The 13796-nt window shown below is 40.5% G+C and overlaps 1 protein-coding gene across 2 annotated transcripts in view; it reads right to left on the reverse strand.

Annotated features, from left to right (window-relative positions):
* Nucleotides 1-262: 262 nt before the first annotated feature.
* The window catches only part of CERS3 (ceramide synthase 3), a 168631-nt gene continuing 155097 nt past the window's right edge, over nt 263-13796 (reverse strand). For both annotated transcript variants that reach the window (XM_086364873.1, XM_086364870.1), the window contains one exon: nt 263-2756. In XM_086364873.1, coding sequence (XP_086220999.1) covers nt 2598-2756 — 159 coding nt within the window. In that variant the 3' untranslated portion in view covers nt 263-2597. The remainder of the gene's footprint in view (nt 2757-13796) is intronic.

Here is a 13796-nt window from a genome sequence, read left to right on the forward strand (position 1 = left end):
TCCACAAGTTGGTGTCTGTCTGCACTGCGCACAGCTGAGAGGCTCGCCCTCGTCAGGCCTGGTCTGTGTGTCTCCTTGTCTGCTGTCTGTATCCCAAGGCCAGTGGCCCTCAGGTCCTAACTTGGCTCTGGTCTCCTCACTGTTCCTCCTGATTCCCCGCAGGGTATTTCTAGAAGACTGACAAGTCTTTGTTTCCACCACTCAATAAGACCAGAAATCATCTCTAGGAAGCCAAGCTGAATCTACTCAATCACCACACACATACAGGGCTCTGTCTTTGTTTTATTGTAAATCATTACCATTACAATAATACTGATGGCATGGTGGACTACATTTTTATAAAGCCATTTGGTGTATAGTATGAGCTTTTGTTTGCTGTAAAAAATAGAGGTCAGCCTTAAAATTAACCACAAAAGCCCTAAAAGATGTTACAAAACATGAATCTCTACCTCTTCAGAGGTAGTTTGGTGCTTCCAGCTCTCCATAGGCAGTTGGAGTTCGCTTATCAAATTTTACTTTCGATGTTCAAATAAGAAAAAAAAGAACTGGAGGATAATGAAACAACTAAACACTTTTTTACTTCAAGCAAGAAGATATATGGTACAGAGACTGAAATAAATCAAGGAAAATGTTTCTGTTAACTGGAAAATAAAAGTAATATCTTAGTGTGACCTTTCACCAAAAAAAATTATAATAATAATTCAAGAGCTATGCTTGAACAGCTGTAACTGGAGGCATTTTAGATTTATAATATACATTTACATATAATGTTATTGTACTCATAAAAGCAGATATTATACAGAGAAACCCGACACATTTTTTCTGTTGTTCTAACAATTCCTCAAAAAGAAATTTTGTTGGGAAAGAATTCTGAAGGTTAAAAAAATTTTTTTACTTAAAAAAAAAAAACAACAAACTGCCAACACCTTTACCATATACAGCCTCTTTTGTGCTGCAGGGGCTGCGGCCCCCATGGGTGGAGCCTGTGTGGGCTTTACTAGTCCCCGTGGTCTCAGCTTCCACTTACTTAGCTTGGTAATACAGACCCTTAGCAAAACAGGATGAAGATGCAAAATGTGACCAAAAAATATGAGAGACTGGGTGGGGAAAAGTTGCATATTCTGCTCAGCTCTTCCCCTGTAAGGTTCTGCTTCTCCTCAGTCAGCAACCTGAGAATGCCTGAGGTGCCTGCATGCGAGCCTTAGGAGAAGCACCCCTGTGGGGGCTGAGAGGTGGCTACTGACCTACCAACCCCTACCTGTCCTTCCAAAGAGGTAGGTGGCCTAGGAGGTGATGCTGACTTGGGGGCATTCTCCAGACTTTCTCTTATTCTGTGTTACTGCTTTGCACTCTGTTTGGCTTGGACTGCAGAGATTTATAGTGCAGCATCTCCTTCTGTTTCCAAGATCTCCTTCGCTCAGGAGCTCAGGTGCATGCTGCACTCCAGATGCTGGGCTTCTTGAGTAATGGTGACTCGGGGAGCAGCCTGACCTGGGTCCAGTGCCCTGGTGGACCCCATGGCCTGCTGGGTAACTCTGCTGGCTGAGGGGGTGGCTCAGGACGCAACAGGGACACATCCCTCTCGGAGAGGAAACGAGAAACCAGCAAAATACAAGGAGTGGGGCCCAAACTCCCTTCTCTTGGCCATGGAGCCTGAGGGACGAGAACCTGGGGGATGTGAAAATTACCTTTGGGGAGCTAACAAACAGTCACCAGATTAAGTGGAAACAGCTTTCTGGGTACTTGCATTTCTAGGTGTCTCCAGACACATTTAAAAGGAATTCTTCAAGACTATGCCTTTTGTTCAGGCCCATTCAGTGTCAAGTTTCACCACGCTGCTCTCCCAAATAGGGCTGGGATCACAGTGAAAGGAGGGCCAGGGCTGGGGTCAGAGTGGAGAGAGGGTCAGGGCTGGGGTCACGGTGGAGAGAGGGTCTGGTAATAGGAACACCACAGCCTACAGTATGCACTCTCATGCCCATTATTATCTCATTTGATCCTTACTCCATCCCTGTGAGGGGAAAGGGCACGTCTGGTTCTTCCGACTGGAGAGACGCAGCACACAGCATGGAAGGCTTAAATACTTTCCACGGCAGAAGGGAGCTTGTGAGCCCTGAAGCCTGGCCCCTTAGTTTGGTCCTGCCACCACTGTTCCTTTGCTATCTCTAGCTCACTTTTGGGAAGTGAGTCATTTCTGTGGCCAAACACACCTGGAAAAGGTGGGTTGCCTTAGCACTTCTCAAATCATCATGAACACAGGCAAGGTGGGAAGGGGAAGGCCCACAACCAAGTTGGCTCCAAGTGTCTCAAATGCATGAATGGGCACAATTAGAACTAGAAGGGTTCTCTGGAGAAATCTATGAAGCCTGAGTCCTAACTCCAGTAAAATCCACTGGTATGCTTATATTCAACATTTTAACACAAAAACAACATTTTGTTAAATATATCTTAGGAGGGGGGAAGGTGGTAATAACGAAAGAAGGGCAAAATCTGTGGTCCCTCTGGGTCCTGAGGCCACAGCAGTGGAGGAGGGAGCACGTCCCACTCCCAGCAGCCCTCGCGGTGCGCTGTGCACTGGGAGCTACGTGGCCTTCAAGCTAACAGCCATGCTGACCATTGGGGATGAGGTGCCTGTTGGCTCCAAGGCTGTTCTTCAAACTGTCTGTCTCTTTGCCTTCCCTGGCTTCTTTCTTCTTCTCTTCCTCTTCTTCCTCTTCATACTCATCCTCACTGTCACTTCTCACATCCCGGATGCTCTGGACAAAGAAAACAACGGGCTGTGAGAGACAGCTTTCCAGAAAGACTCTTAGGTGAATAAGCAAACAAATGGGCCCAGTTCAGAGGTATGACTCCCTTCAGAGAAAACACATATTCATTCACACAACCAAACATTCACCAAGACAGAACATATTAGGAATCATAAAACAAACCTTAACAAACTTAATTGAAATTATGAAAAGTATCTTCACGTCCTAATGGAATTAAGCTAGAAATTGTTATCAAAAAATAGTAGGAAAATTTCAAAACACTTGGAAATTAAACAACACCTTATAAATAAATCAAGGGATCAAAACAGTAAGTCTCAAGGAATACTAGAAAATACTTTTAATTAAAATAAAAATACAACACATTAAACTTGTTCATCTAGTTAAAATAGTGCTTAAAAGGAAATGTATACCTTACAAATGCTTATATTAGAAAAGAAGAAAAGGCTCTATTGATATGAGCTTCCAACTTAAGAAACTAGGGGGAAAAAGAAATGAAAAATAAGCCCAAAGTGAGCAAAAGGGAGGAAATAACAGGGATGAGAAATCAATGAAATTGAAAACAGAGGTTACCTGAGTAGTCTTAAAACTATGAAAAAGAATTAAATATGTAGTTTAAAATCTTCTGAAAAAGAGTATCATCAGGAACAGATGGTTTCACTGGCAAATTCCATGAAACATATAAAGGAGAAAAAACACCAACTCTCTTCCAGAAAAAAAGAAGAGGGAACACATCCCAAATTACTTTATGAGGCCAGATTACCCTGATACCAAAACCAGACAAAGACAGTATAAGAAAATACAACTACATACTGATATCTTTAATGAACACAGACTTTAAAATCCTCAACAAAATGTTCCAAATCACAACTAGCAATGTATAAAAAATAGTACACCATGAGGTTTGTCCCAGTAATGCAAAGCTGGTTCAATATTTGGAAATCAGTGAATGTAACCCATCATATTAATAATATAAAGAAGGGAAAATGATTACATTAATTGATGCAGAAAAATCATATGACAAAATTCAACACCCATTCATGATTTAAAAAAAAAAAAAAAAAACTTTGAAAACTCTGCAAAGAAGGACTACTTGATGGTGAATGACTGAATGCTTTCCCTCTAAGACTAGGAACAAGTCTGGATGTTCACTTTCACCATTCCTATTCACACTGCATTGGAAATTCTAGCCAATGAAATAAGGCAGGAAAAAGAAACAAAAGTCATACAAATTGGGAAGAAAGAAATAAAAATATCTTTATCTGCAGAAGACATATTTTTTTTTAACGTTTTACTTTTTTGCTCATGCCATGTGACATGTGGGATCTTAGTTACCCAACCAGGGATCGAACTTCGACCCCCTGCTTTGAAAGTGTGGAGTCTTAACTGCTGGACTGCCAAGGAAATCCCCAGATGACATAATTATTTATATAGAAAATATAAAGAATCAACCCCAAAATTCCTAGAATTAATATATGAGTTTAAAAGGTCAACATACACAATCTGTCTCTCTGTGTGTCTGTGTATCTTTATGTCTCTGTTCTCTTACTCTCACACACACAATCTTGACTTCTAAACACTAATGTAAATTTAAGTAAGTTAAGTCGCTCAGTTGTGTTCAACTTTTTGCGATCCCATGAACTGTAGCCTGCCAGGCTCCTCCAACCGTGGGATTTTCCAGGCAAGAATACTGGAGTGGGCTGCCATTTCCTTCTCATGTAATAAGCTGAAAATGTCCTAAAAATATTATGTCTTAATTCCTGTAATCTGTGACAGCTAATTTACATGGTGAAGTTTTTTGCACATGTGATTAAATTAAGGATTTTTAGATGAGAGATGATCATGGCTTCATAAGAGGGGCAGAGGGGATTTGACATAGAGGAAAGGAATATGAAGACAGAGGTAGAAACTGCAGTGATGTAGCCATAAGCCAAGGAGTGCTGGCAGCCACCAGCAGTTAGAAGAGCCAAAGAACTGATTTCCTTCATGTGTGAACACACACCTGCCACACAGTTTTGATTTCTACTCAAAACTGATCATAGACTTCTGACCTCCAGAACTTCAGAAAGTAAAGTTTTGTTGTTTTAAGCCACCAAGTTTGTGGCAGTTTGTTACACCAGCCATAGTAAACCAACATGACTAGAAATTCCCAACTAAAACAGAAAGTTAAAAATGAGGAACATTTACAATAGTTTTATAAAACAAAACACTTAGGTACAAGTATAACAAAGCATGTATAGGATCTTCATGTAAAACTCTGATAAAAGAAATCAAAGATCTAAATAACTAAAGAGACATACTATGCTCATGACTTGGAGTTTTAATACAGTAAATATGTTAATTATCCCCAAATTTATGTATAGATTCCACATAATACCAATTAAAATCTTTCCTATAGATAAGCTGATTCTGAAATTTATATGGAGATGCAAAGGAACTAGAATAGAGACAGCAACAATGAAAAAGAAGAATAAAATTGGAAAACTTGAATTACCCAATTTTAAGACTTGACTATAAAGTTACAGTAATAAAGACTGGATGGTATTAGCAAAGGGGTAAACACATAGATCAATGAAACAGAAAAGAGAATCTAGAAATAGACTCACACAAATACGGCCAATTGAGTTTTGACAAAGGTACAAAAACAATTCAATGGAGAAAGGGTAGTCTTTTCAACAACTGATGCTGAAGCAATTAGAAATCCTTAGGCAGAAAGTAAATTTTAACCTTATACAAATGTTAACATAAAATGAATCATAGATTTAAACATAAAAAATAAAACTACAAAACTTTCAGAAGAAAACCTACAACCTAGGGTTGAGTAATGAGTTCTTTGACATGATACAAAAAGCATATTCCATTAAAAAAATGATAAACTGTACTACATCAAAATTAAAACTTTTGCTTTGTAAAAGAAACAGTTTAGAGAATAAAAATACAAGTTGCAAACTGGGAGATATTTGCAAATCCCATATTCAACTTGTAGGATAATAAAACATTCTCATAACAATGTGAAAAAAAATTTTAATGGGAAAATATATAAAAATAGACACTCTATGAGGATAAAGGCTGTCCACGTGAAAAGATATTCAACATCATGAGCCATTAGGAAAATGCAAATTAAAATCATGATTAAAAATTTAATTTAAATTAAAATTAGAATTTTATTCTAAAATTAGAATTAAACTTAAAAATTCTGAGAATACCAAGTGCTGACAAGGATGCAGAGTGACTGGAAGGAACTCTTATACATTGCTGATGGAATGCAAATTGGTATAGACACTTTGTCTCAGCATTCCTACCCCTGAGGATCTATCCTAGAGACAGATACAATATTAATGTTCACACAAAAGCAAATGTTTACAAAAACTCTATTCATAATTGCCAAAAATTGAAAGCAATCCAAATGTTCTTCAACAAGTAAATCAGTAAGCAGTTGTACATCCATAGAGACAAACTTCTGATATTTATAAGACACTGGATGAATCTCAAAGGCTTTAAGTCAAAAGTTTGTTTCCAAAGGTTACCTACCAAAAGACATACTAATGTACTTTTCATGACATTCTTTAAAAGACTAAACTGTCGGGATGGTGAACAGGAAAGTGCTGCCAAGAGCTGGGGTGGAGGGAGGAGCTACTGGAGTGGTAGAATTATTCTATATCCAGATTATAGCAATGGCTACACAAATCTACACTTGTGTTGGAATTCATAGAACTGTACAACAGTACAAAAATATTTTACTGATAAGTTTAAAAATAAAACAAAAGCATTTCTTGTTATAAAGCAAACATGATGGTTTTCCCCAGTAAACATCTGCTAAGTAAAGTATTACTCATGTGGGCATTTTGGTTGTCAGGATATTTTTGCTTTGAGGGATAGGATGTTTCCTGTTTTCTTTATGCAGGAATGTCCTTCCAAGACAGTTCCTAATAAAGAGTTATATGTTTTTCCTTGGCTTCACAGTATTCTGAAAGGAATTTTGCCAGGAAAACTCCTAGAGGAATAAAATTGTTCCCAAGGAAGGCAGATGGAATTGTCACAGATCAGACTTCACTACAAAAGATAAAAGATGGTGTGAACTATTAAAACAATACCAAGAACTCAAGTTCTGTGCAAGGCCAGCGTTGGACATGATCTCTGACTCTCTAAGCTGGTTCACAAATGTATCTATTAACCCTAACCTAGAGCAGAAAAAAAAACATGGAAGGTGAGACTATTTCCTCACACATCATTTTTCAAAATGACATCTATAACCATAAGGGTTTTCCCTTTTGTGACCTGAAGACTAAAACTGAATACCTCTGGAGCTTCTTGGGGTATGTGTAACCAAACACTTCTTTGTGCAGACAAAGGCCTAAACAAAACCAACAACAATGTACACATTCTGCTGTCTTAATCACAGAAATACAACTCCATAGGCCCTTTTCTATACGTTCTGCTCTTTTCTACAACACAGAAAGTGTCTCAAAATAAACAAAGCTCACTGTAAACCCTGAGGAATAAACTTGGCATCACATCAGTTAAGATGCAACAGAGAGGGCGAGGGCGGGATGATATGGGAGAATGGCACTGAAACATGTAAAATATCATATGTGAAACGAATCGCTAGTCCAGGTTTGATGCATGATACAGGGTGCTCGGGGCTGGTGCACTGGGATGACCCAGAGGGTCATGGGGAGGGAGGTGTGAGGGGGGTTCAGGATGGGGAACACATGTACACTCATGGTGGATTCAAGTCAATCTATGGCAAAACCAATACAATATTGTAAAGTAAAATAAATAAATTAATTAAAAATAAATAAATAGATAAAAATAAAAATTAGAGGGGGAAAAAAAAAAAAACCAATGCAACAGAGAAAGGCAACCTTTCCACAACTGGCTGGGAGCCAGGATCAGAGTGCTGCCCCCTGCAGACAGAGTCCTTCAGGGGAGAGCCATGCTTGGTTGATGTTTGCTTTCATGGACAATGCCCCTTGGCTCTCCTTCTCATTATTTAAATGATTTTTGTAGGGAACAAGGGGAAATCTGAATCAGAACAAAGAAACTAATTTCTCCCTGAAAGTGAAAGTATGAACTGTTAGTCGCTCGGTTCTGTCTGACTCTTTGTAACCCCCCTCCACTCCCCGTCATGGACTGTAGCCCACCAGCTCCTCTGTCCCTTGGATTCTCCAGGCAAGAACAGTGGAGTGGGTTACTATTCCTTTATCCAGGAGATCTTCCTGACTCAGGGTCTCCTGCACTGCAGGCAGATTCTTTACCGTCTGAGTCACCACTGACTCCGCCCCTAATTTCTTCTTAGAAAGGCATACTAGCATCTTTCCACTCCATTAAAAGGTATTTATGTATTTACTTATGGCTGTGTTGGGTCTTCTTGCTGCACTCGGGCTTTCTCTAGCTGCAGAGAGCAGAGGCTGCGCTCTAGCTGCGCTGCACAGGCTTCTCACTGCAGTGGCTTCACTTGTGGAGCACGGGCTCCAGGCGCACAGGCTCCAGTAGCTGCGGCACACAGGCGTAGTAGCTGGGGCTCTCAGTCTCCAGAGCTCGGGCTCAGTAGTTGTGGCACATGCACTTGGTTGCTCTGCGGCGCGTGGGACCAGGGATTGAACCTGTGTTTCCTGCACTGGCAGGTGTATTCTTAACCACTGGACCACCAGGGAAGTCCACTTCCACCCCTTTCTCCGGACTTGAGAAGCTGCTCTGGCTGAGAGATAAATTCACCCTGGAGGATGCTCACCACAGCCTGAAGCCACATCCTACATTCAGCACCCTCACCTCCAAGAAGAGGGCCTGGACCATATAGGGACTTTGGAAATGTATGACATCCTCACAGTCAGAAAGATTGACTTTCTGAACACTGTTGACTTTTAGTGAGCATTGGCTCGGGATGCCATACATCTAGCAATGTGCATGACACCCAAATGTCCTCCCAGACCTGCCTTGGTAATTATCCAGGCCTGGAACCGAACTCCATTTTACATTCAGGCACAGGAATTCTTGCATGGTTAATATATTCTCAATTCTTCAGGAATGCAACTACATACATAAATCAAAGGAAGACTATACTTCATTTTGTTCAGAACTTTACAATTTCAGAAAGCCATGTCACGGATGGCAACTCTACCAGTGGCATTTAAGACTGCACCATCTGAATTTGCAGCTGCCCCACTCACGGAGAGTCTCCACATAAGCAAACACAGCACCTGTCAACATGGCACATTCTCTAGTGCTCTCAGGTGCACGTTACACATGAAACGCATATTTTATTTCATCTTATTTCTTTTTTATTACAGTTGGGGCACTATATTGCTTTTTTGAAATTATGCTTTTGGGTGAGTGCTATTACTAGGAATTTAAATTCAGGCTAGTGAAGGGAGTGTGGGTCCAGTAGAATGGAGAACCGCTGCCCTTGGTGGTGAAGCTCAGAAAGGATTTCCTGTTACTAAGAGTTGTTAGATGCATGATGAATGGTTGCACGTTATACAAACTTTAATAGTGTAAACTGGAAATTGAATGTAATGTAAATTGGAAATAAATATTAATAAAACCTCATATTATATTCAATTTCATCTTGTATATGCTACCTGTAATACGACAACAATGGCATCCTTAAAGGGTTACTTTTTTCCACTGCCTTGAAAATCCTCTGTTCTCTGCCTGCTCATCCTTCCCTCCTGCCTAATCACTGGAATCACTGATCTTTTTATTTTGCCATAGTTTTGTCTTTTCCAGAATGCCTTGTTGTTAGAATAATACAGTATTTAGCTTTTAAAATTAGCTTCTTTCACTTAATAACAAACATTACTAAATAAAAAGAAACAAGCTATTAAGTTTTTTCACAGTTAATAGCTCATTTCTTTTTACTGCTGAAGACTATTCCATTGTCTGGATGCACATACCACAGTTATGCATCTACTCATGTATTGGAGGACATCTTGGTTGCTTCCAAGTGTTGGTAATTATAAATGAAAGTGCTATAGACACCCACACTATAAATGTGCATGTGCCAGGCACCAAACTAAGCAGTTAGTATGAACAATACCATTTCCTCCTCACAGCAATCCTAGGATATAGCACCCTTCTCTTTACTTTCATAGGGAGGAAAATGAGGCTTAGAGGGCTTGAGTAACTTTTTCAAGGTCACACAATCATGAGAGGCATATAGGATGAAAACCCTGATCTAAAGTTAGACACTTTGAACCACAGTGCTCTACAAACCCCTGCTGGAATACTTGGAGATACAGGGCATCCAGGGGGTCAGACAGACACTGACATACCTTATTCTATTCTATTTCATTTAAAAATGATACAAAACTGATTTGGCAACCTATTAATGATCTTCAACCCCCAGTTTAAAAAACCTTGACTAAGGTGTGCTAGAAAAAAATGACGCTTTTCTAAATCAGCTGAAATCCGGAAAGTTTAAGATATAAACTACAATCTATATTCTGCAAAGTACCTTCTCAAAAGGTAAATCTTTTCCAGAAATTACAATACTTAATAAAAATAAAAAATAAGTCAAGCAAGCTCTAGGGGAACAAGGAATCTACTAATAAATACTTGTTAAAAGTCAAGCCACAGTGTTTTCTGGAACTCTACCTGTCTGCCTTGATGAGATGACAAGACTGCTTGTACCAACAGCAGTGAGTCTTCTCTTGCAATCAGCCAGCTTCTTTTCTTGTATTGCCCTTCTCTTTGCTTGCTCTCTGCACACCAGTACCCCTTACTTCCCTATTTCTTAGTTGTTCCTGAGCTTGTAGAACTGGTCTCATGTAACTCGTTGGCCCTAACCCATCCCATAAATCATTAAGGACCAGAGAAAATCCATGCAAAAAGAAGGATCCAAAAATATCCAAGGATCTTCTTTGAAGAGTAAAGGGTGAATCTGGGCTTCAGCAAGCAAAGGACTGTAGTCACTGGGTGCACAACTCTTACATGTGCCAAGCATGTTGCAGCACACACGCTCCTTATTACCTGCTGCCAGCTGCCCTTGTTGAAGGGTTAGCTGTGTCATTACAGACATCACATTACTATTCTGATAACATTAGATAACTTTATGGAATTAGCAAAGATATCTAATACTTAACTGGTTGTTTTCCAGAAATGATGTGGGTCCTCTAGAATACATACTAACAATGTTATTCATTCCACAATTGGAACTTCATGAGTATAATTTCTGCAAGGTCTTTTAAAAGTACCTCCTTCCTCTTCTCAGCAACTCCCTTCAGTTATACAAAGTGATGGTGAAAATGAAGAACAAGTTACTTGTATAAAAGAGAACTTGTTACTGGTCTTAATAAGGGCTTTGGAACCCTCACATCACCAGTGGCACAAGTACTGGCAAATATCATTAGCCTGGCACTCCAAAAGGGCAGAGAAGACTTGCATTCAGAGGATGGTGTTGAAGTCACAGTCACTGTGAAGGAAGGCGTGCAATCAGTCTGTCTGAGAGCATCCCATACCCTGAGAGAAACAGCAACTCTGCAGCTGGGACTGAAATATTCTCCCCTAGATTAAAGGCAATTGAAACCAACTTTCCCCTTTGAAAGGCATGTTCTAGGAGCAGGGGCACAGAGCTTAACTGAAGCGTGTTCAAAGACTCGTTCACCCAAGCACGGGAGAATCCTAAAGCAATGGACACACTTCCAACTTCTCCTAGTTATCCTTTTTCTTTGGGAGTGGGGCTCATGAAAAAATGCTTGAACCTGTAACATGACACAGTAATTTGCTCTGGCTGGTGTCAAATGTCTCAGACACAGGGTACAGGACCAAGACCATGTCTCAGCTTCCTCAGTCCTGAGTTGGAGTCAGCAGTATTGAAAACATACCCTATAGCTGGCTTATTCATGGCTCCCAATTTTTTGCAACTGGTCTGTATACATAGAGTCCCTCTTCTTGATCTTCAGAACCAGGCTTAAAGGTTTCTTGCTTTGTAAACTGTCCCAACTCACCAGTATAAAATATATTCTATTTTCCACAGATGGTGTTTATTTTCATTACATTTGCTGCTATCTATATATCTAATTTCCTTAAGAAATTATTTCACTTTTCTAAGGCTTATAGGCTTTTAAAAATTAACTTCTAAAAGAAAAAGTAAGTTTTAGGGATAGGTAGATTCTGGAGAACATCTGGTCAGTCACATTTATTTTCCAGAAGAGATTAAAGCTACAGTAGTTGATCCCAGACAGCTCAGTGACTCGGTTTAGTGGAGAAGAACTCAAATTATAAAATGTGGCTCTTGATAAAAGTGCATGGATTTCTTTAATATTCTCTATATTACCTGAAAATAAATTTAAAAGACTGTGTGGTAATCATCAAGTTGTGATGTAGAAAATGATTTGATATCATAAACATACTTTGCTTTGGGGATTAAAACCATTAAATTAAGCATATTTTCTATACATTCTGCATCCTTTCAACACAATTTTAAATTCAATAGCCTGAAAGTTCCACAACTCTAGTTCAGCAAAAATATACAAAACCATTTTGAAAAAAATCTTCAGGATTTAAGTAAGCAACATTTAGGAAATAACCATGAAAAGACAGAGGGTTAAGTATACAGCCCAGAAAATGAGTACTAAAATCTAAATGTTAAAGTTTGTTTCGAACGTTAGCATCAAACAAAGAATTCATATGCACCATTAAGAGAAAAAATTCAACATGACAGAAAAGCAGATAAAAGATATAAACAGATGACTCACAGAAGAGACGGCTATAGACAACTATACAAAATGCTCAAGCTTAGTAATAAGAAAAATGCTAATTAAAATAAGACAAAAATCTCATGTTCATCAAACTGGTAACTATTGAAATGTCTGATGGCGAGGATGTGGGGCAAGAGAGACTCTCGAAGATGGCAGAGGAGTCAGTGGATGTGGAGTACATCTCTCTCCACAGATACACCAGGAATACACTCTCAGACACAGAAGCACGCGCAGAACACCAGCTTAGAGCAGACAGGAGTAACTGACCAGTGGAAAAGAATATATAGAACCATGCAAAACTAGTTAGGACAAAGGAACTGGGGGAAAAACAGGAGTATTAGGAGGACTGGTGGAAAAGGAAATGGCAACCCACTCCATTATTCTTGCCTGGAGAATTCTACGGACAGAGGAGCCTGGTGGCTAATTTCCATGGCATCACAAAGAGTCAGACATGACTGAGCATGTACACACACACACACACACACATACACACACACACAGTAGAATTGGACCAGCCCTCGGTGGGTGGGGGAACTGAAGCAGGGGTCTGATCCCCACATCGGGACAACTGTCTGAGTCAGAGGAGAAACATTTAAGGCTGAGAGTGAAACAGCTGATCTGTGGCAGCGCAAACTGAATGAGAATCAGACAGTCCTTGCTGCAGCCACACATATGCCGGGCAGGAACGTGGGTCTCCTGGAAGGGACAGCGACTGGAGTTTAGGGATTGTGGAACAATCCCAGGGTGAGGGCTGCTGTTGACTGCGGAGAGACGGACTGAGGGGATATGAGGGAGGAGATTGTGAGGGGAAATGCCTGTGGAGGAAAGCCAGGCAGCCACAGAAGCAAGAGGATACTGCTCAGTCACGCGTAGGGGGTGGAGCCATCACCATAGCCTCTCTCCCCCCACAGGCCAGTAACAGCAGCTGAACAATAGAGAGGCTGGCCCATCAAACTATGGAGGCACTGAACTACAGAGTAGGACCCCAGTCAGGGGGGCCCTCTATGTTCCTGACACACTGAACAACAGAGAAGGACCTTAGACAAGGGAGCCCTCTAAGTGCCTGAAGGGGCAGAGGTATGGAGAAAGACTGGCCAAAGAGGCCTTCTGATCGCCAGCTACAAATGGCTCGAAAAAGACTCTGATAGGGCCATGACTCCTGTCTCGGAGGCAGTCAGAGTCCCTGCACACTTGGTGCTGCCAGGGTCCCTGCAAGTCAAACAGCTGTGCCACCTTCACGCTCAATCTTCAATGAGGCAGAGCAGCCACAGGCAAAAAATGTCTTGCGTCTATGCGTGCAGGGTCGCTTCAGTCGTGTCAACTCTTTGCG

Source organism: Bos grunniens, chromosome 21, assembly GCF_055505025.1.
Source record: "Bos grunniens cultivar Pamir isolate PY7600 chromosome 21, Bosgru_T2T1.0, whole genome shotgun sequence".
Taxonomy (NCBI): Eukaryota; Metazoa; Chordata; class Mammalia; order Artiodactyla; family Bovidae; genus Bos; species Bos grunniens.